The 23580-nt window shown below is 43.1% G+C and overlaps 1 protein-coding gene across 1 annotated transcript in view; it reads left to right on the forward strand.

Annotated features, from left to right (window-relative positions):
- Positions 1-23580, forward strand: part of PKDCC (protein kinase domain containing, cytoplasmic) — a 31511-nt gene that overhangs the window by 1256 nt on the left and 6675 nt on the right. Inside the window, exons 2-5 of the mRNA XM_015857386.3 lie at positions 10640-10762; positions 13304-13575; positions 16583-16662; positions 17604-17711. Coding sequence (XP_015712872.2) covers positions 10640-10762; positions 13304-13575; positions 16583-16662; positions 17604-17711 — 583 coding nt within the window. The remainder of the gene's footprint in view (positions 1-10639; positions 10763-13303; positions 13576-16582; positions 16663-17603; positions 17712-23580) is intronic.

The following is a 23580-nucleotide window of genomic DNA, read 5'->3' on the forward strand; positions in this document are numbered from 1 at the left end:
TTGTTCGGATGGAAGTGCCGCTATTTCGGATAACGCGAACGCTCTTGTAGAGTAAAAACGGAACGCGGAGGAGACGCGGTGTCACAATAGGCGGCTTTTGAGTTGAATCGAGGAGTCTTGTATTTCTTCTCCGGCGACAGCAGGAGTGGCAGCGTCGGGCCCCCGCGGTCGCAGCTCTGGAGTTGCACGTTCTGCTTAACGAGCGGGTGGCTGCGATTCATCCGCAGGAAAATAGGAATTGAGCCTCCCTCCTTCCTTTCAATTTGCATTATCTTTCCCCGTGCGCTAACCGCAGAGAGCTGCCGTTCCGGTAGCGATGTTCCTCGCTCCTCTGATTCCCGATGGAACGCCCCGGGTGCAGTAATTCCCGGCAGAGCCGTCAGCGCGATATCAGCTCGTCCCGCTTCCCGGTGCCGGGGGGGTGGTACGGAGTGGTTGGGTCCCCGGAGCCTCTCGGGCGCTCCGCGGGCGCTGAGGGAAGAAGCGCGGCCCCGTGGCGAGAGGAACCCTCGCGAGGGTGATCTCAGTGCCGCCCCGTTTAAAAATAGCGCGCTGCTAAATCAGAACCAGCTTTTCGGTTTCGTGTCTGTTTTGTCATCGCGTTTTCTTTTGTTTGTGCCCCGGCTCTGCCAGCCGGAGGAAGCTCACCGGGAGTCCCTTGGAATCCCTGACGTTCTCCGTGGGGACGTCTCACGCCGGGAAAGTACAGGGACGGCCGGGGAAGTGACGGCCCGCTCGGTAGGGGCAGCACCCCGGTGGGAGGCTGCAGCCTGAGCCGACTGCCGTGTCAGGGCACAGCGGGGCCGGGAATGGGGCTTCGATGGCAGCCGAGAGCTGTAAACGAGGAGAAAATGGGAGCAGGCGACCAACTGGAAACTGACGATGTCTCTAAAATCTCAAAGGGGACGGGATCCTTTGGCCTCGATGCTGGAACTCCGTGTTTTCAGTGGAAGCCGGCCCAGGGCGGTATATGGGCTTAGAAATCACTGTCCGAGCTTTGCGGCCGAGGGAGAGGAAATAGGTTCGAAAGCCAAACCGTCTCCTCCCCTCTTCTCTGGCTCTTGACAGCCGCTTCCATTTCACCCGCGGCAGCCGCCCTCCCGCTGCTCGTGGCCGTCGAACGCATCGCTCCGTTCTGGGGCTGCCGCCTCCCCGCATCCTCCCAGCAAGACGGGGACCGGGGCTGCCCCTCGCTTCCTCGCTGCCACCTGCTCGTGGCTGGGGTGGCTCGGGGTGATGAGGTGGCATTGGTAATGAAGTTACTGGAAATGAAGTTCAGTGTAGGTTTTGTCCTAGGGAAGAGGGTTTTCCTGTAAATCTCGGGCAGCTGACAGCCTGAAGTGTAGTTTGTAAGATAACAGACTTGTTCTTTACTGTCTCAGCAGTTCCCATTCGGGCCTGTCTCTTGTCAAAATCAGCTTTTTTTTTTTTTTTTTTTTCCTTTCTTTCAGCCTTCCTTTACAAATACTCCTTTATTGTACGATGCAGGGTAGAAAGGGGGAAAGAGCTCTCTCAGAGAGCACTCTGCCCTCAGACAGCGTGCTGACACATCCGCCATGCCCTCCGCCGGAGCAGGAGCCAGATGGGTCGGCTCCGGCAGATGCGGCCAATCAGCGCTATCACAGCAACGTGGAAAAGCGGAGAGAGCAGAGCGGGCCCGTCCTGCTGCCGAGCTGCGCTGCTGCCACGCTCCCATCCCATGGGCCGGGCAGGTGCAGGCGGCACTGCGAGTGGGTCCGCTCGGGAGCGAGGAAGAGAGGGGTGGTGCGTTCGGGCGGCTTTTAGAACGAAGGGCAAAGGGGAACAGAAGCAAGCGGGTCGCTGATTTATTGGAACGAAGGATTTCGCGACCCGCTAATTGTTCTGCAGCCGCTCTCCCGTCAGACGCGGTGCCCGAGCTTTCCCTTCGAGCTGCCGTTTCTTTGCTCCCGGAGCTGTGATGCCGCCGTGTGCTCGGCGAGGAAGGTGACTGAGTGTTCTTTAATCCCTCCCCGCCCTTCTTTGAGGAAGAAAAGAGAATCAGACTATTTGCATTTAATTTCGGACAATGGGCACGATTGTAAAGGCACAAAGGCAATGTTTGATTTGCTGTAATGATGCGATTATGGCCCCCTAGTATCACGAAGTAGGGTGCTGCCCTTCGTGGTGTGAGCGTGTCCTCCTGTTTGGGGCAGCTCTTTCTGCTGAAGCAGGGCACGGAGGTTTGGCACTACAGACGTCGGAGAAGTGCGAGCTCCTGCCCGTGCCAATCATTTATCAGCGCCTTCTGCTTATTTGTGTCTGAAGGAGCCGCCGCTTTCGTAAGAACAATCACAAACGCTCATCGGAAGGTGGTGTTGGCTTTGTCTGAAGCCGGAGGTAGGGGAAGAGGTGCCCGGTACCCGCAGCCCGGGCCGCTTGGCGGGGCGCACTGAGCGCTGTGCTGGTTTAGTGTGTGCCGATTGGGTACTGGGGCGGCGCCGCAGCAGGAGTCGATTCCGTTCACAAGCGTGTTTGCTACTGATTGATTTTTAGTACTACATTGATGGTAATTATCACTCTTATATATATATATATATATATATATATATATATATATATATAAGATGTAAGATATACATACATATATATATGTATGTATATCGTTGCTTGAAATAGTACTAAACGCATCGCTGACAAGCTCCGCAATGCAGGATTTTCTAGCTGAGCATATTTAACATGCCCAGTTTAAAATCGGATTTCCTTCTCTTTGCAAGTGGTAATTACCGACTTTTTTTACCATAATGGTTTCCCTATAGGTATGCACAGTCAGGAGGATAGGGCACAAGCTTTACTTTTAGCATGAGAATCCAAGTGATAAAGCTTTGAATGGAGGCTGCTTATTCCAGGTGGAAGCAGACAGTCCTTCTAAGTGTGAAGAAGTCCAATATACAATTAATTTCAGTGTCTGTGTTTGCATAGGAAGGACTCTGGAAGGAGCGGTCCTTCCCGATTCTTGCATGAATTCAGCGCTGTGTTCCCAGAAGCGGGGGGAAGGGATGAGCAGACCGTGAAGAAGCCACTGGGGGACCTCTCTGCTGTCAGCAGGTGGGCAGCGAATGAATGCCCTCTGCGGTGGCCGCGGTGCAGGATGCTGAATGACAGACATTGCTGCCATCAGGCTGGATGCCCGGCAATGAGCCTTCGTTCCCAGCTGGTCTGAGAGGCTGCTCAGTGACTGCCGATGCCAGGTGATAGGTGACTGCATGACCTTCTGAGTTTGAGATGGGACAACAGTTGTTGGGAATGTACCTTGCAAAGTAAAGTGCTTAATGGGCTGGGATTTTTATTTGTTAAAGTAGTCACTTTGAACTGCTCATGGGGCAGATTGGCTGAAGATGTGATGTGGGGGTCGACTGGCTCCATCTGCTGAACTGGCTGTGGGGGCAGAGGAGCTCCAGGCCTTGTGTAGCCTGGAGGGGTTCTCCTGCTGCTGGCCACTTCCTTCCTCTGGTGAAGGGCTGCAGCTGTGTTGTCCTTTTGGTTGCTCCACATTACCTTTCACAGGGATGAGGTCTCCAAGTCACTGGGGTGTCTTCTGAGGTCGTTGATTTGGCGAGTGTGGGATGTTGGCAATGGACACTGGTGGGGTAGAGAGGAAAGCAGGCAGTGCCACCTACTGATGGCTCAGTAGAGACAGCCAGCTGCTGCAGCATGTGTCCCTGCAGCCCTGAGGAGCTCGGGTGGAGTGGAGAAGGGCAGGGAGAGCAGACAGATGTGGTTTGGCGAGGAAAGAAGAATTACACAAAGTGCTTCTTTATTGCGAGACTGCTTCCCAAAAGGCCCAGATGTTATCCTACACTTTTAAGAGTGAAGAAAGGATCTGTTAACAAGAACGCCAGAGCTGCTGGAAGCACAGGGCTGATACAATTGCAAACCAGCTCTGTCACCGTAAGGCAAGCCCTACATCTTGATGCTCCAGTTGCCAAAACCCAGCTTTTCTCATTGACTTGCATGGGATGTTCAGCTTTCAAAGCTGTTGGCAGGGAGAGATTTCCATAAGGCAAGAGCATGTGCCTCCAAATTAGCAAGAAGTACTGCATCCTCCTTACTCTTGAAGACTGCTTTCATAAAACTAATCCCAATCAGTTGTCGAATGATTTCTATGTTTGTGTTTCTGTTTTACGTGCCATGTAAACCATTCCAGAAGACTGGTTTGAATTTCTGCCTCCTTTAATGGGAGTTGTTGACTTGTAAGCTCCTCCAGATTCCTTTGAGGAGCCCGGTGCTGCTCCTTCCTGTGGCAGCGCAGGAACATGGGTGGGCATTGCTATGTTCCCATTGCTGCTTGCCTGTTCCAGAGGAGCAGCAGGTAGTGAGCAAGGCTATACCATCCTGTGACCAATGAGGCCTGGAAAACAGTTCTGAGCAGGGTGATGATGTGAATTGGAAGAGAAAGCTGTGGGTTTTGGAGGTTTTTTTTTTTCAGTCCTCACCCCAAATACAGGGTAGCCGGGTAAGCTTAGTATTGACCTTTCTTTTCTTCTGTAGGTGGTAAATATAAGGTGTAGGAAGTATGAATAATTTGTTTAAGGTAATATATGGAATCTTTCAGTGTTAAAGACTTAGGACCTTTTTCAGGAATTCAGGGAGCCTGTGCTTGCTATACTGGAGAGTGTTGGTGGACCATGCTTGAAGGTGCTGCAACCTGCATTTGTGATGTGATCTATAACGGGCTTTTACATCAACACAGACATCTGATAGCTCAGATAGATGCCACTGGCCGCCTAACTAGCATTGCAGTATTTGTTCTCTGTGATGGGCATACAAAATTTGACAAGAACTGATTCTCCCGGGCCCTGTGGTAATACTAAAGTTGTCTCTGGACTAATGTTAAAGGAGCTGTTATTTTTCATCACACTCATCTGAACCTGTGATTCCAGTAGTATACACTGAATATGATTTCTCTGTGTCATTTTATGACAAATTTGGAACAATGTATTTTGAACAGAGTCAGGGTTTATTTATTTATTTATTTATTTATTTATTTATTTATTTATTTATTTATTTATTTCTCTTTGCATATGTGGCTGTTCCCCCAGGCTTGTCCTAATGCTGAAGTATACAGTGATGTGATTCAGGTGCCTAAGAAGGGAGAATTATGCAGATGGATCCAGTAGATATCCCAGCAGGTCAAGCTTTTCCGATCATGCAGCACACAGAGTTTGTTTGATAGTTTTGTAATGCAAAATATTGTCGTAATAAGGGTTAAACTTCTGGGGCAGTGGAGCTGAATGCAGCCGCTGTGGATGGAGGTCAGGGCAGATTCTGGTCTGGCTATTTACAAGATAATGAACTGCGCCTCCAGTGATATCAGCGCCTTCCCATTGAGGTCCTGGCTGGATGAGTGATCTATTTGTCCTCACGGGAAGGCTTTACAAGAGTAGACTGCTTGTGTGACTAAATATTTGCAGGGTTAGGCCTTGAGCTTGTGCAGTGCAATGCAAATTCAGAGTGCTGTAAATGTTTTTAGAAGAAGAATTTTCCACTTCAGAGTGTAAGGAAAGCAGGGCAAGTAAATGGGAGATAACGTTACTAAATCTTAAGATTATAGCCAATGTATTATATGTCAGATGAGCAGGCGTATAAAGATATGTATACACACATACTGATAAAATACATAGAGATATCTGTGGATATGCTGGTAGATGTATATGGTCAGCTGTAATATCTGTGTATTTCTAAATAATGCATTCCAGTTTTTCTATGAATACTACTTCCATGTTTAGTAACAGAACCAGGTATGAAGTCCAGCTCTTCTGAGTTCAGTGCTATTAATAATACCACATTTATAAATAAAAGCCTGGGCAGAGCTGTGAATGCTGAATTACTGTGTGAATTCCCCCTGCTTGCAGTCAGTTCCAGTGCTCGGCAGCAGCAGCAGGAAATTCTCTCACAGCTTTCAGCATGCAGCTTTAAGCTCAGTCCTGGTCCTGGGTGGTGCTGAGCCCTTGTAGTCTGTATTTTCCAGAGAAGCTCAGAGCTCAACAGGGCTTGATTTCTCCATTTTGATGAGGAAAATTAATTCACTTCTCACACACCATCTCCTTATGTTCTGTAGCAGCAAAGCTGACATCATATTGATCTGTATATTGAAGTTGAACCTTTCAGGGAACTTATCCTTCTTCCGGGGGGAGACTACAGGTTGTCAAATGTTTTTGAGCTGAGCGGTGTGGCAAATGCATATTTAAATAAACCTGTAAGTATAAATAATAATGAAAATAGTGTGTATATATAATAGAGAAACACAGATATTCATGTATGTTGTCACCCCATGGGTGGAATGGGACATATGCACAAAAATATGTATATAATTACATATACATACAATCAGCAATAGAAAAATGTTTAGAAGTTGGGAGATCAGTAGGTCTTAGTGATGTCACTCTCAGCTAGTGTCTGTAAATCCCATGTCATGCTCTTCAGGTGCCATCTCAATGCTCCAGGAATGACAGGTGGATCCAAGCATTGGTTGTGTCAAAAGGATTGTGAATATGAAAAACACGAGCATGAAGGGCTGAAAACCAGGAAGGCATAGGGAAAGCTTCACGGCGTGCTATGGTTTTCAGTGAAACTGCATAAACAGCACAGTGCTTTGAGTTATAGGGAGGATAGCTGCTGACTAGGGGGAGTTGGACCCTGTGGGCCAGTGGCTGCTGGCTTCTGTCCTAGTGTGCACCTTGGGTCCCTGAGGTGTAGTTCTGCCCAAGCAGTTATTTTTCTGGGGAAAAGAAAAAAATCAACATCCAAAGAATAAACAAAAGCCCAGGAAGGATGTCTTGCTAATGTGGGAGGGCCTGTTGTTTGCGTATCCTTGCCCTGCTGATGACAGTTTAATAAGCTCCTTTATTTTGTATTTTTATTCGGTAAGCTTGTCATCTTTTGTGCAGGCTCTGACCTCTGCTTTCACTATCCCATTGGCTTGTCCAGTAGGGTACCTCTGTCCTATAGCTTGTAGGGCTGTGAAAGAAGCAGGCTGTGGTTCCTTGGTGCTGTTCTGCTGCTGGGGGGTGCCCTGCTGTGGGGTCGGTGAGCACAGAGCAGCACAGGACTGAGCCTTTATGAGTAAGGAAACCCAAATAGTCCAGGGAGAATTCAGTAAACAGGGCTGCCCTAAATGAGTTACGGCACACGATGTGAGAACAGCTAAACATTTCATAGCTGGCTTCCATTTTTTCTAAACAGAAAGCGAGGAATCCCAGTACTGCAACTGTTTGCTATTAGATCCTACACAAAAATATATTGGGGTGGCATTTAACTGTAGTGGCTGGGTATATCAAAAAGATGTGGGTTGTATTTCTTTCCACTCATTTAATTGGAACCATGCTGCAAAAGCGTATGAAAACCATCATTCCTTAATATATCCAAAGTGCAGCTTTGTGACGCTGAGGCTGATGCCCAGCCTGACTGGATTTCGGATAGAGGAGGCGTTTTGGATCATCTTCTGCTTCCAGCCAAATTCGATTTCCCTGGGTTATTATTTTTCTTTTCATGATGTGCATCCAACTGTCTGTTTCTTACCTCGCTGTCTGGGAATACAAGCCTGTTTGTCTCATTTCAGGCCTTGAAATGCATAGGCCAAATAAAAAAGGGGAAGAAATGAAATGTTTTGTGTAATACCTCTGTGCATATTAACAAGCCAGTTATGAAATGAAGGGGCTGAGAATTACTGTCTCTGAGTATTTTGCTTCTATTATATATTCTGTACTTGGTAGCGACTGCGTTCTGGGTGTTGGTTATCAGGAGGGGATGAATGTAACCATTTTAGATGCTTAATTGGCTGTTGGGACATACCCAGTTTGTAATCATCATAATTGCACATACAAATATGACCATATAATTACATGTGCATTTTTGCTTTTCATTTCGTGACTTCATTTAGAAAAGCATAAACACAGCCCAATAAATCCCTTATATCTCAAACTTCTGTGCTTTTATAACTCTATATAATTATGTAATAGCGCTGCATCTGGAGAGGTTTTACTTAAGCAATAAGGAGCTCAGGTTTGATTATATATTTTTTGAGCTAGACCTACACAAACTTGCTCGGTGCTGTGTTTCACTGGCATGGTTGATGAATTCAGCAGTACTCGTGCAAGAAAATACTCTGAGAATAAGGAACCCAGTGTGGATCAGGCTCTTTTCAGGTTCTGAAGTAAGTAGATGGGCAACAAAATAGTGAAATGTACCCCAAATGCTCAGGTGCTTGGGCAGCAAAGACTTTTGCCAAGGTACCGATTGATTGCCCAATTAAAACTGCTGCCTAAAAGTTCTGGTTCCCTGAGAACAAATTGAAACTCTGTTAACTATGGCAACTTGTGGATCAAGATAAAATAGGTACGAGTAGGCACCGGAATTTGTTTCTTTTTTGGCATTCATCTGCCCATAAGTAGTAAGACTGATTTATCCGTATTTTATGTGTATGGATATATGCATATCTCATTTTATAATCAAATTCATGTTTAATTGTTATCTTCCTAATTTCAGTTCTTGGAATAGTTTTTACAAACATTAGTCTGTCTAACAAAGACTGATGTCTTGTTTGTGTTCTTTGTTGCTGTGACTCAACACTTAACTGTGATAGTGTTGTTTCCCAGTCTCTATCCCTTTTCATTCCCCTGAGGGCATTTTTCCTAGTGGGTAACAGTGAGTGCTGTAGACAAGTGCTGAATTCACAGTGGAGGAGCAGAAGTTTGATTCTGATGCTCACAGATGTGTTTCTGTCTGTTGTCACAAATGAGGGAAGTGAAATACCCTGTAAAAATTGCGGACTTTCAGCTCACGATCCCTCTGAGCTGAAAACTGTGGCTTTCTCTGAACACCGGTAGACAGTGCACTAGATGTTTTCATACAGTTTCCTTCTTTTTGTTCAGAAGGTTTAAGCAGATGTGTGTTGATGTGGCCATCCACAATAGCTCACTGAACGCAAATTCCTAATTTCTGTAAAAAAAACTGTACAAAAACGGTGTCAGAGAAACCTAAATCCCAACCAAATGGCTCTGGCATAAGAAATCACTGCTGCCGTGGCTGCAAGGAGGAAGGTCTGCTTTCCCATTTCAAATGTTCCAATCAACATCCATCCCAAACTCTCAGCTGTGCATCAGTGCCAAGATCTTTTTGGCGCGTCTTAGAATAAAATCTTCTCGCTCTTTTCTGTTTAGGTTAAACTCTTGTGTTTAAGCTGTTGTTTTGAAATGCAGTGCCATCTTTACACCAAGAAGAAAAACTGTTTACTTCACTTGCGTTTTTGGTATGCTCTTTTTCATTGAAATGCTGACAGCTCCAGTCAGAGCCAGCAGCCTGGTTCGGAACAAGCCACGTATTTGCTGACTTAGCCTCACTCTTTGCTTTTCTGGCTGTGTGTGTCACGAGCTGTAGGAGCGTTCTCTGTACCCAGAGCTGCTTGTGGCAGCAGCTGTCAGTGGCCACTCTCACTCCTCCAGCTCTTGGCTTTGCTGGTGGCCTTGCAGTGTATGAGCCTGACTTCTGTAGGGCTGTACCGTGTTCCTCAGCACAGGGCAGGCCCTCCTCAGCTTCACCAAGCTCTGTAGAGCTAAAAGTGGTTTGGAAAAAAACACATGGAGTACTCTGGGAAAGCAGAGTTGAATAGAACCTGGGTAATTTCTGAAGCTGCCTTTTTTTTTTTTTTTTGCCTTCCATTCTGGCCCTCTTATTGTTAAATTTATTTGACTGGGGGCAGAGATTACATTTAATTTTATTTCGTGTGCATGCTCTTCTGGCTGGGAAGTTGCAGTCAGTTCCTTATCAGGCTCTTTTAACTGCCTCTGCCAGGGCTTGGCATGTGGTGTATAAAGCCTGTCCCTGTAGCTGTGGTAGACATTGCCCCGCTCCATATAAAGCATGCCAGCTCTTCCCCACAGCCCTTAAATATTCTATTTGGGCAGTTATTTGTGCAAGTGGAAATTAATCACTCAGATGTCCTTGGAAAGTGAATGCAAGAAGGAGCTGGAGCATGGCCGAAATTGCCATTTAAATTCTTTTAAATTGCAGAATCTACTGGCAGATAACAGTTTGAAATATTTGTCCTCGTTTAATGGCACTGCGTATGAAAGTCCATCAAGTAGAGCAAGAGGCAATTTCTGGCTGGCAAAAGATAAGTTCTGGTATTTCAATTGCATTTCAAGTTGTATTTCACTGAAATGCACAGTCATTGCACAAGCAGTAGCTCTATGGAAATGTCATTAAAAGATTTTTGTGATGTCTTTTAAGCAGTCTTATTTAGGGAAGTTTTAAGAAGATTGAGTCTTCTTTAGCCAGATGTTACATAGACTAAGTTAATTTTCTTCTGATAGAGTTCTGTTTCTACATTCATGGATAATTTAGTTTTTTCCTTAAATGTTTGTTGATATGAAATCATGTATGGCCACTTTACTTCCCTGGAGCAGTGTGACACCCACAGGGGCTGTGCTGGCTGCTTTAGGAACTTCCTTTGGGGTTTTGAGAGAGCGTTCCTCGAATGAGGGGATTCAAAAGCTGCTGGGGAGGGCTTCAAGGCAATTCAATGCTTTGTAAGAAACGTTTACTTTGCACCTCTTCCTCTGAGAAACATGAAAGCATGCCAAGATATGTTACGCTGATACTGCACTGTGATTTCTTTCAGCTCTATGGCTATTGTTACCAAGATAGCAATGACATCCCAGACACGCTGACGGCCATCACCGAACTAGGCTCACCTTTAGAGATGATTCAGCTTTTGCAGACTTCCTGGGAAGACAGATTTCGAGTAAGTAACAACTGTTTAAAAGGGATGTGCAAGAGAGCGATGAACATGAAAAAAACATCACGCGTGAAACACAGGTTATATACGAAGTGGTATAGTTCACATTTCTTAAGCATTTGCTTTGCTTGTGATTACATTTTAATCTAGATGCACAATTTAACACCCCCTTTCTGCAGTGTTTAATATGCTTTTCTGTTTTGTCTGTCAGTGTTATCTAATCATAGCTGGCTTGTCTGCTTTTACATCATATCTGCAAAAGTTTCTTATTTTTAAAGCTCATGGCTCAGAGTTCTTGGCATTGAGTGTTATGCTCCGCAACTGGAACTTAAACAATAGAAGGATGTTACTTTTCTATCTTGATTATTATCCTAGGTTGGTTTTATAATTGTTTTCTTCCGCTTCCTGTTCTGCTTGTCTTTTACGGGGGGAGAGTGAAAGCAATGTACACAGATCTGAAAGGCGGCTTGTCCACTGCGCTGGCAATTTACCAGGAGCACGAAGGTCACACTTAATTTGTCCAAAATGAAGCCAGACTGCAGCAATGCTTTGATCAAGACAGTGCTGTCTCAGTCAGTGTACACTGGGCTGTCTAGTCGACTGAGGTTAACTCCCCAAGACGTTTCAAGGCAGCAATAGTTTTCATCTAAAACACTTTGGGCTGTATGGCTCCATCTGTAGCAGAGAATTAAAGTGCCCCTGACTAAGCTCTGAGACTGTGGTATGCTACAACTTACATCTGTACTGTTACACTTGGTGTTCTCAAGGCTGGGTGTGCAAGATATTTATCAGGTAGGGACCTATGGCCATGCTGCCTTCTGAGTTGTGTTTGGGAACAATGAGGGAACACAGTTTCAGCTCCCTTGTCCTGGAAGAAATATGTCTGTAACAAACAGGGGAGGTGCTTGTCACAGCTCCATGAAAGTAGAAGCTGTCTTTGTCTCATCTCATCCACAGAGTGCCACCAACGGGCTGTGATGGCATCTGTGTACCCAGTCAATTACCAAGATATATTTTAGATGATGAGTAAAATGAATTGGGAAACTTCCCTTAGTATGGATATTTCTGAGCAAGAACTTACAAAGGGAGGTTAAGAAGAGTTGTCTTAGATAATTTCATGCTTGGTAGCTTGTCTAGGACTCAACTAGACAGAGAAGAAAGAGGAAATAAAATATATTGGTATGTAAGACATGCCCCAGACTCATAGTAGGTATGCGGAGCATCAGTCCATAGGGGCTAAGAGAGGTTGCCAGTGCAGGAGCAGCATCTTTTGGGTTTGAGAAAAGATGGTCATATCAGATGACAACCTGTATTTTTATCCACACTAAATTCTGGGTTTGTTGGCAATTGAAGATAAGTGCATTATAAGTTGGTTTTGGCTAATACTGCGTATTTCAGGATAGTGCGTGCAGGAATTCAGTATACTTTCAGAGGGAGGAAAGGAAGGTCAGCTCTGGCATCCCATCACTGTGCCTGTATTCATTCACAGGACAGCTATCACCGTGTAAACTTTGGTATCACTTAAGTAGGATAAACGTTCTAGCCCGGTCAAGCAAGGAGGTGATTATAGAAGTGGGGGATAGTCCTAATGTCGCACAGACATGTGGTCTGTGAAGTATAGCTCCAGACATGCTCAGCCTCTGCTTTCTCATGAAGTACGTGTTTAGGTGCTCCCCTGGGCATATTGTTTATGTCCCGAGATTGAATTTTGATTTGAGTACTTCAATATATGTGACATTAACAGTGTATGTTAACAAAAAACAAAATTATATATAAACAGTAAAAACCGTGCTAGGCTGGATAAGACCTGTTATTAGTTTAATATATAGGGTAAAAATCCCAATATTTAATTGTGTTTATATTAATGCTATTTTTGCATTAATTCAAAACAGTGCTTTGGTAAGGGGACTGAGCTCAGCTTTCATTGAGTTTGCTGTCTAGTAAGTTTCTGGAGTTTCCAGCAACTGAAAAGTACAGCATCTGTGCAGGGCTCCCACCCCAGCTTTAAAGTGGCACTTGGAGGTACACACACTCCTCAACTGGAAAAGAGAAATACAAGGGGAACCCTCATATGTATAATTGTAACATCAGTCAAAGGGCATGATCAATACAGAGGGAGCACAGATGCTGTCTGCAAACTGAGCTTTGATTGTAGGATTGCAGTATATGGGCCAGAATTCCTGACCTAGGGTTTATACAGAGCAGAAACATAGACTGCATGGTCGAGGCTTGTATGTAATGTGTTATTAAAAGTTAAGGCTTTTTATTTCTATCAAAGTAAGAATAGCAACAATGAGCCATGCTTCAAGAATAGTGTGGGAAAGCACTGGTAAAGAAGCTTATTTTTGTTTCAAGTCTCCAAGGGCTTTACAATCAACTATGTTAATCCCATGAAAAATACCTTAGTCGCAATATTTGGTGTTGAGGATAAGTTATAATGCCCATATTAAGTCATGTGTTTATGAATCTATCTTCAGCTAAAGTGGTTTCATTTTTACACTCTGTGCTGAGAAAATAATGCTAGGTACCCGTGTTTTTGCATTTCAGATATGTCTCAGCTTAGTTCGGCTTTTGCATTATTTGGCTCACTCTCCTCTTGGCTCTGTGACACTGCTGGATTTTCGCCCTCGACAGTTTGTGATTGTGGATGGGGAGCTGAAGGTGACAGATCTGGATGATGCCAGTATTGAGGAAAGCTCCTGCACCAGTAACAGTGACTGCTTTATGGAGTTTCCAGCACGAAACTTCACTCTGCCTTGTTCTGTAGAGGGACGTTGCCAAAACATGAATGAAAAGAGGAATCTCTACAATGCTTACAGGTATGTGATCAGTTCTCTGTAAGGTAAAAGAGAATTAAAAACACACAAGAAGCCTGCAGCATCATTTAGAGTTATTCATGTCTATGAGTACATCTTACCTCGGTTCTGTTATCCAAAAGCTATGAATAATTGTTTCATTTGGGAAAATACCATAACATAGCATTTGTAACTGGGAATATTTTGCATGCTTTGAGTGTGATTCACCACTTAGTCTAATTTCACACTGGTTTAATTCCAGTGTGAATTCTTCACACAAATAACCATTTTTATAATAGTACAGCAGCAGCACTTGCAGAGATGAGGTCCCATGAACTCTGTACTGAGACAGTTCTCCCAGCACTTCTTTGGTGTGAGTAATGGTCACCATATGTTTTTTTACCACCAGCTGAGGTGGTGGTGCCTGTGACGTGGGGATGTGGAGGTGGCAGTTCATGGCAGACCAGTCAGCTGTGTGGAGAGAAGCCACTGGCTGAAGCATCCATCTTCCTGTCCAGATATGAGGGTGGAGGATCTCAAAGCAATACCATAATGGTGTGCTCATTTCTTAAGACTTCCCTTTCAAATATCATGCCATTCGCTCCTTGCCAGACCACACTGAGGAGAGGCTTTTCCAGAGAGTGTTGTCTGCTTTGGTCCTGGGGTGCTCACCAGCATGTGTGTTGCATTAGCTGACCACACTGAAATGGGCTGTGCCATATGACAGCCATCTGCAGTTGTGTAGCATGGATTTTAGTGTGTCCTGCAAAATTTTCTGTTTCTGCTTGCTTGGCTAAAGGATCTGGCTTTGCTAGCTAGCTTTCACTTAAGACCATTTTACTGGTCTAGCCAAGAAACATTTAATAGGCATCCATTCACCTCAGGCTTAAAGGAAGATGTGTCTGTGGTGTACTGAGCTTGGGGCAGGTTGCTGGTCTCACTGAAGAAAGCAGTCATTTTTTATTACAGTACTTCCTGGTGTGTAACATGCACTATATCCCCATGGTTTCAGCCTCCAGTTTTGCTTCATGTGACTGTTCTTCATTTAACAGTAGATTGATGCTGCAGGAGGCTGCAACCATGTATGATGGACTTGGCAACAAACTCTGTGCACCTGTCCTAGAAGGTGAAATGTTCAGTTCGTTAGGTGTACGTTACTTAATTTCCTATTTTCACACTCTTGTCATACAGTTAGAAATTAAGAGCAGTGTCTGTCATTGCTCAGCAAAGGGGTTGTTTGTGCTGTTGTTAGGTATTAGCTGAAAGCAATGGAATGGCAAACAATGCATAAAACTCTTGAAATTTCAAAGTATAGTGGGCCTTAACCTTGAAAACACAATTGGGCTATCTACTTGGTTTCTTTATGAGGTAAATAATTAAAGGAGTTTTCCTCCTTTAATGGAGGAGAAAAAAAAAAAGTACTATGCAAGATTTTAAGCTCAAGGAGGGAAGATTTAGGTTGGGTGTTGGGAGAAGTTCTTTATAGAGAGAGTGGTGAGGTGCTGGAATAGGCTGCCCAGAGAGATTGTGGATGCCCTGTCCCTGGAGGTGTTCAAGGCCAGGTTGGATGGGTCCCTTGGCAGCCTGGGCTAGTATTAGATACGGAGGTTGGCCCTACACTCTGAATAACAAATGTTCATGTAATTAAGCTATTCAGACAGCATGACAAGTTAGATATCTATATAGCCACAGAAGAACAATAAGCTCTGTGACTTGCATCTATCCAGCACTTAGGAAAGTAAATGGCAGCTACTGAGATTTTGCAAAGAGCTATTCTCAATCAGTTTGAGGTTGCTTGTGATTATTTTCTAAGCAGAAAAAATGAGGTAAAATTCACCAGATAGATTACTCAATACAAATGTTATCCTACACTCTTTAGATTTTTGTGTCTGTTTTCATTGGTTGTTTTGTGGCCATGGTTAGGAAAACCTACCTGGAGATAATCCCGCTTGGGAAAATCATAAATATTATTTTTGTAAGGGATTAGAAGGGAGTTAAAATCTCAAGGAAATATTCGTTGTGTAAGTGGAATATGTCAACTCAATAATACCTGTGCCTGTGATCGATTTTTGCTATCAGTAACTCAGTTTTTTAATCTGTGCTTATATAAGACATCTGCTAGTCTTGCTCCCGTGTATGACTCACTGTGGGTTTTTGTTTGACAGTGTGGTCTCTGTATATGAAAACGTTTACTTTCCTTTGCAGGTTAGATGTAAAGCAGGGCAATTTCCCAATTGTGTTGATGTTCTGCTCATTACCTAATATTTATGCCCGATAGCTCTGTTTATACTGTCAGATCCTGAACTGTCTGTCTCTATCTTAGGTTGCTATGACACTGAGTTTACAATGTTTAGTAATATTGGAAGAGAAATAGAAACCTAAAGGAACAATGTGAAATTAAGTATACTTCAAGCAATGTTAAATAAGGGCATATTCTTTTCTCTTTTGTGATTAAAAGCGATGATGTGGAGAGAATACATCCAAACATGGCAATCCACATGAATGCGTCTTGATTTTAGATAAGCGATGAGAACGGAAAAGATGTTCTGAATTGCAGGGTCATGAAAACAATAAAAGAAAGTTTTCTTCTCCCTGTTAATTTTAAAGTCTAGAAAAGCTGTAGAAAATAAAGTAACAGTCAGTTATTTGAAATGAGCAGAAATCTGATTTATGCACTTCAAGCCTTGAAAAGCCCTTGAGACTTCTGAGGTTGATGGCATCCTTGCAGTTTGTCAGGGTACAGACAGCTCTGCTAGGAGTTACAATCTGTGGGGCTTCACAGCACATTTCTGCATTAACGGAACGTTTACAGATAGTTACAAGGCAGCCTTGTGTATAGCAGCTTGGTCTAGTTATGCCAAGACAGCTGTGTGAATATGCTCAGCTATATTTGACTATAGAATACGATTTTATTTCCTGAATAGGTCAGTGGCTTACAAGCAATACGAATTTAATTCCTTACATTATTCAGTAGTTATCCCATGTTTGTAATCTCTTTAATTTTTCAACATGGGTTACTTTTCTTTTCCAGGTTTTTTTTCACGTATCTTCTGCCACACAGTGCGCCGCCCTCACTGAGACCATTATTGGATAAGATAGTCAACGCCACAGGTAATCACACTGGATGTGGTAATACCAAGTTATTCTTTTTTTGGTGTGACTATTGCATGTGGGGTGTGAGGGGATGCTGCTTTTATATTTGCTGTAAGGAGACCAGATTGTTTTTCTACCCAGGATAAATTTCACCCCATACAGAAAGGGCATAAAGGGCCCTGTATAGCACATGAATCCCACTGTGAGATATTAACTATGCTTGACAGAGGTCTGTGCTTCTTTCTGCACATCTGTGCAGGGGTGAATTGCATGAATGCAGTTTCTACATTTATCCCAAGGAGCAATCTAGAGAAAATTCACCATGGTGAGAAGCTGTGCTGCCTTCTGTTCCACAGGGAGAGCTTGGTCCTTGGTGCAGAGCTCCTTGTGGCCTTATGGTGTCTGGAGAGTCCCTGCCTCTAACAAGGGGATTCATAACTGCCAACAGGATGCTTACTTGCCTGTCACCAGTGGTAATGCTGGTGCTTTTATACCTCAGAAGCCAGAGGCAAGTGAAATTATTATAGGCCTTTACTGATGGCCAGGGCAGTGCCTTTGGGACAAGTGCAGCTGTGTGCACCCACAGTTCTCTTTTGAGGGCTTTTGGCACATTGGTCTGCTTGTGCTGTACTGTGTTCCATTGGGAATTGAATGATGCCAGTCTACTAACAAGGAAATCCTTTGGAGTTCCCTGCATTGGCTGATGTTCATCCCATCTGGGGAGCTCAACACTGTTTTCTGCCCATGGGCCTGGGCTTCCCAGCTGAATGAGTCAACATTTGACGTGCCTAGCTCACATCTGATATGAAGTCTGATCCACAGTCACTTTGTAGTAGCTGATGGACTCCATGTCCACATCACAGCGCTGTCATGGAGCAACCTCACTTTGAAAGCAGCCTCTCCTTAGTTCTGTGAAGGTTGCTCCTCATCTGATTCATGCTTTTTCTGTGCTTTTAAAGGAGAGCTTCAGTGGGGGATAGATGAAACAGCTGCTCAACTAGAAAGAGTTTTGAATCTGTATAAGAGTGGAGAGTACCTGCAGAACGCTACCCGGATATCGAAATCTGGTAAAGTATCCTTTCTCGAACCCAAGGATTAAAGACACTGCTTTGGATGGTACTTGAAGTTTGAAAGAGAAAATATGTAGAAAACAGAGAGCATGCTGGCTGTTGAAGTCATGCACACAATTATCAATTGTCTGCTTTTTGCTTCCTGGGCACCTTCTGCATCTGCATGTGGTGGTTGGGTTTGCATTGAGATGAGCAGGCTGCACTGGTAGAAGGAAGCCCAGCAGAGCCTGGCTCTCCTAGAGGGTCTGTGGAAAATGTGTTTAATCGCATACACACACTTTGCTGTTGGAGCATTAGAACTTGCCTAGACACCAAGATTGCAATAGAAATCCCATAAAGATACCCTAACCCTCTGAGGATTTTCTGAGGCTTGTAGGAGTTTCATAGTATCACAGAACCGTTGGAGTTGGAAGTGACCTTTAAAGGTTATATAGTCCAGCTCCTTTGCAATGAACAGGGACACTCACAGCTTGATCAGGCTGCTCAGAACCCCCCTGAGCCTCACCTTGAGTGTCTCCAGGGACAGGACATCTGCCAGCCCCGGTGGGCAACTTGTGCCAGTGTTTCCTCTACTGTATTTGTTTTTTTCTATTTATTTATTTATTTATTTATTTCATGTAAAATGCTATTGAAGCAGCTGTGATGTGGAAGGATGCATATTCTTCCTGGAAGGATAGGTTGTGGAACTGTGCATGTCAGAGAATATTATGTATGATGGAAATTCATTCCTGTTAAGCCTAACAATTGAAAAAGCTGTTTTGCAAATTATTTTTGCGTATGTACAATGTTCATGTCAAACTGTCAGCATAATTGACTGCAAGTTGATAGGAAAATTACAGTTTTGCTGCAAAAAAGCACAGTAAAGAAGAAAAGATGGGTTCTAAATGAAGATGAATGTTGGCACGAAGGTTTTTAAAAGTTCAGTGAAGCATTCCCTCTGTGAAAGAGACACGGGAGCCAAATTCAATCCTGTCGTAGCGCTGTTAACCTCAAAGGGCCATGACACCAGGGATGAATTTGACCCACTTATCAGAATAATTCAATATTTATTTTGTTGTAAAATTGGCAGGAAAATTGTTGCAGGTGTTCATTTAACTTTCTAATTTTCAGCTTTTCATCACGGTCTGTGCTGAGTGATGCCTGTCAACACAGCAGAATTATTTTCAGCAGTACAATCGATAGTACAAACACGTCCTTTGTTGAAGAAGTGCCAGGAGGGCTGGAGTTTTTCTGTGATGCTGGCTGATTCCAGGTTTAACTGCCGTATCAGGACAATATGAAGCTTTGAATTTTAGAGGTCTGTCATGTTTGTAAAGCATCTCAGGGAAGATAGCTTGGGACAGTAATAGTAAATGTGACAGTGCAAGTTTCTACTAATATGGAGAAGTGCTCCATCTATATTTGGCTCCTACAATAATTACACATTTTTGTGTCAGTTTGTGTCAGAGTCCTGGATAATATAACACAGAATCTGTCCTTTTTCACAGCTAGTAATACCCTCTGATGGAAGAAACCCCTTTTACTTTTAGGATGTGGCTCATGGGCTTGGGAGAAGCTGTTCTGCACCTTGAGCAAAGATGCTGAAAATTGCTAGACAAATGTGTGTTGTATTTGACCAATCTAAAAGGGTACTAAGTTAAAGGTTAGGAGTCTAATGCTGAATTCCCTGATATAAAAAAGATCTCAACCAATGGCAGGCCTGAGACATCAGATATCTTGATGGAAATTACATTTAGATGAGATATGTTTTCAGACTTAGCTGCCATGTCTTTAAGATGTGCAGGCCTGTTTCTTGTTTGTTCTAAGGCTACTTTAACCAAACAGAAAAGAGGTTGTAGTTTATTTCTATTTTAAGGCTCATTTGCTTGCCAGAAAAGCATGAAGTCATATTATGAGGGTAAAACATCTCTCCCTACCTGTTTATTTCTATCACTTTTATCCAAAGTGCACTCTATCCTCAACTAATATTGAACTTATAATACCATGCTAGAATTCATATCAATTTATTCAGTTAATAACCTCAGTCCATAGATTATTCATAAGTGAGAAATTCTTCTGTCATATAGTAATACTGGAAAGAGCTAATGTCTGAGTGGTCATCCTATTGCTGCTGGAAGACATTCCCAACTGAGTTAACTTCTTGACCAGCAAAACCAGGATTGAGCATTTGAACAGGTCAAATATTTTCTGTAACTCTTGGCAGTGGAAGGGGAGTATGAAAGGGACAGCCACAATTGTTTCCCCTGCTGTCAGCTCAGGTCATGCTTCAACTTTGTTTAGGATCTAGGAGGACCCTGCATTACTCTCTGAAATCAAAGTAAACTATTTTAGGTGAGATAATGGGATTTTTTAAAACCTTTTTTATTTTGTTCTGTAGCACAATGAAAGTTCAAGGAGTGTGTCTTCCAATCCAGTGTCAGGTTAAAGTAAAACTAGATTGTGGTTTGGTTCTGAGGCCAGACTGAAGCTAATCAAAGCTTTACCTTGGTACACCAGTGTGCCAAGACCTTGCAGACACAAGTTCACATCAGTTTTGCTTTGGACAACAACATCTTACAGAGTATCTGACTCTGAAGTTTTTCACTCTTCCAAGTAAATAGAATGACAAAGAATACTGTCTCGGTATCTCTGGCAATGAAGAGATTTGACAAAGGAAGGCCTTTTCCAGGTAGATGATCTTTACTGAAATCCTAGAGAAGAGTTCACATCCAATAATTGCAAGATTTTGTTTTGTGGGCTTTTTTTTTTTTTAAATTAAAAAAACAACATAAAAGGTTTAAGTAATGGTGCTTCAGAATTTGTCTTGGGTCTAAATGTTTAGAATTATCCATTGTCTTGGATAGAGCATTGTAAATTCTTTGTAGGAAAGAGGAGATCGTGATCTTGGGCAAGCGATCTAAGGCTGTAACTAAAACAAACTTTTAGAAATCAGTCTGTTATCTCTCTGAACCTATGTTTTTGAAAGGAAGCCCTCCTCCTATGAACAACGAGAAGTGAGAAAGGTGATATTGATAATCGGCAGGGAAGTGACATGAGGAAAGCTCCTGTCAGCTCTAGTGTTCCCATAAAGAAAGTTTAACAAGATGACATGGTCATATTACAGAAGGTTGTGGATATTAAGCTTTCACTGTGCTTCAGTTGTAAAACATTTTATAGTGCTGTAAATTATATTATACTCTGGACTTTGCTTTAGTATCTAAGAAACAGAGTAGAGGTGCAGGAGACATTCGATAGCTTCATATGTGTTCTGTAATCATAAATCACACTACTGTTAATGTTGTTACAGGAACATTGCAGTGTTTAAAACAACACTGAGCAAATATTTTATATTCTTTATACTCTTGGTCTCTTTTGCTGGAATCCAGAAGAATGAATTAAACCAGAAACCATACATTTCCTCTGGCATATGTCATCTAAAGTGATTATCAAGATTAAGAAATAAGAAACCTACTGACGCTCATCAGTGACACCCTGCCTCAGTATCAAAATTTGTATTATTTCAATCGAGTGATGCTGATTTGTAGCAACTGGGTGTCTGGCTGTCAAGCTAAGCCTCAGCCTTTCGGTTAGTTCAGAATTTACTCAGAAATGCGTGAAATCAGTTAACACTAGTAAATCCGATAGCTTTGTTATTCATTACAGCTAATAGATGACCCATTATTAGGCCTAAGGGTGTGCAAGCCCACAGAAAAGCATAATAAACTTCTGTTGTTAGTTGAAAGTATGGTCACATTGCTAAAAAAAGAGGCTGGAAGGCTGGACATTAAGCAAAGACACTTTGTGTTTTCCTTTGTCTTAAGACAATTTGGCAGGGTTATGCTGTACGTAAACATTTACAGTACAACAGTGTTTTGAGAAAATATTCTGCAGGCTCACTATAGCAACCTGCTTAGGAAATTGTAAATCTACCCAAGAATTATTGAAGTTGAGCAGGGTGTGTGTGTTTGGACACATGTGCATGTGTGAGGGGAACTTTTGCAAGGTCGCTGCCGTACTGTTGGAAGCCATTTGTCTGTCCTGCGGCAGCCCAAAGCACCCAGACTAGAATGGTTCTGGTGAAGACCCAGCTGGGAACAGGCTGCAGTTCTCCCAGCCTGGCTTCTTGCTTTATCTTGCACTTGTGCATTTTGCCTTTTGTTCCCAGGGATGTAAAAGCTGCTTTGTGTTTGCTGAGAGGTGAAGGTGCACTGGCAGAGTCTACTCAGTGCTGCTTTGCTGTTTCATGGGCAGCCCAGTTCTTATCTTTGAGCCCCAGTATCCCAGTCCGTGCGGCTCCTGCTGTGCGATGTTAATGAGAATAAAATGTCACTGAATCTATCATTCTCCATGTTTATTTGTTCTGCAGGGACAGCAGGCTTGCCAGTTTAAATACAGCTCTGTTATGAGCACAATAGCATGTGGAAAGAGGTAGGATTTGCTTTCAGTCTGTGTGCGTGAATCAGCCAAAGGACAAAAGTGCACACCAGAGAAGCAGTGCTGTCTCCTGGTCTTGCAGCAAATCCACGTTCTGGCAGCCATTACTGTCCTTCCAAACTGTGGGGCTTGTTAGAAACAATTAAAAAGCAGAGATATAGATTATATACCTAGCAAGTTGTTTACTTTGATGTACCAAAAATGGCTTTTCTTAGCACAACTGCACATAAGGCTTCTTATTGGAAGAACCTTTAAATGTAAGATATTGAGACATAAGGAAATTATAAGCAGAAAATGAAATGTGCGAATAAGCATAAGTACATTATTTAGGATCTGATTCTGTGCTCCTTAATCTCCCTGGGAGTCAGCAGGACCATATAGCAAAAATATCACTCAGTACTGCTTTTACCGAGATGACTGGCAAGATGAGGCTCTTTCTGCTTACTTGTAAGCAAAGCAATTAAAAAAAAATCCAGATTTGTCTGCTAGAGATTTGTTGTTGGTTGTTTTTTGTTTTGTTTCTTGGTTTTTTTTTTGGTTTCTTTTTGCATAGAGGAGGAACAGAGGAAGGAGGAGAAGGAGTAATGTGATTTCTTTTCAAGGATGAACATTACTGCATTGATGTCATTGACCCATGCTGTACTGGCAGGTGATAACTACAAAACTGGGCATATTTCCAATGGGTAGCTGTAGTTGGTAGTAAAAGTGCAATCTGGCTGCTGTGGCTGAAATAAACGGTCATTAGGACTGATTAAAGTCAGATTTTGGGTGACTCAAACAACCTAAAGGGGGGAAACCACAGGCAGTTTCACAGAGTTTACAGTATACTTGTGGAGTTTTTTATATGACTCAGTCTAGTATAGTGAAAATTAGTATGTTTATAGATCATGTAGGCTTTGGGACAACACAGGTGATTTTTGATGGAAAGATTTTAGAATGAGATTTTAAAGTGCTGGCTTTCTCTTATAGCTCTTGCACTGGTCAGCGAGGTTGCAGTTTGTTTTGAGATGCATTCAAGAAGGCATGCGCTTTGAAAATCACCATGGCTGTTGTGAGGACATGCTATTGCTGTAAGGAAATCTTAAGAAGATTTTGGACACATTAAGACAGCATGTTTTGATCATCTGGAACAAACTTCTAAAAACATTGAAAAAGTATTAAAAAACATGGCAAAACAAAACTTTTGAGATCTGCTCAGATTCAGCATAGCAAGATATTCTGAACTTTCAAAATATTTACGTGGCAGGAAAAATGTTTCCTGGTAGGATTTATTTGTGTAGCTGTGAGCAGCAAATCAGCTCCCGTATGTTAAGCTGGAGTAAATCTGCTGCAAGCGACATCAGGATCGAGCTTACTGCATTATTTTTATTTGATACAGCCCTCACAGCATCAGTAGGTGGGAAGATGGCTTCTTTTTCTGCTGTGATAGTGGTAGGGGAGCATCTTGCATATC

This window comes from Coturnix japonica, chromosome 3, assembly GCF_054131305.1.
Source record: "Coturnix japonica strain WE chromosome 3, WE-NBRP24, whole genome shotgun sequence".
NCBI lineage: Eukaryota > Metazoa > Chordata > Aves > Galliformes > Phasianidae > Coturnix > Coturnix japonica.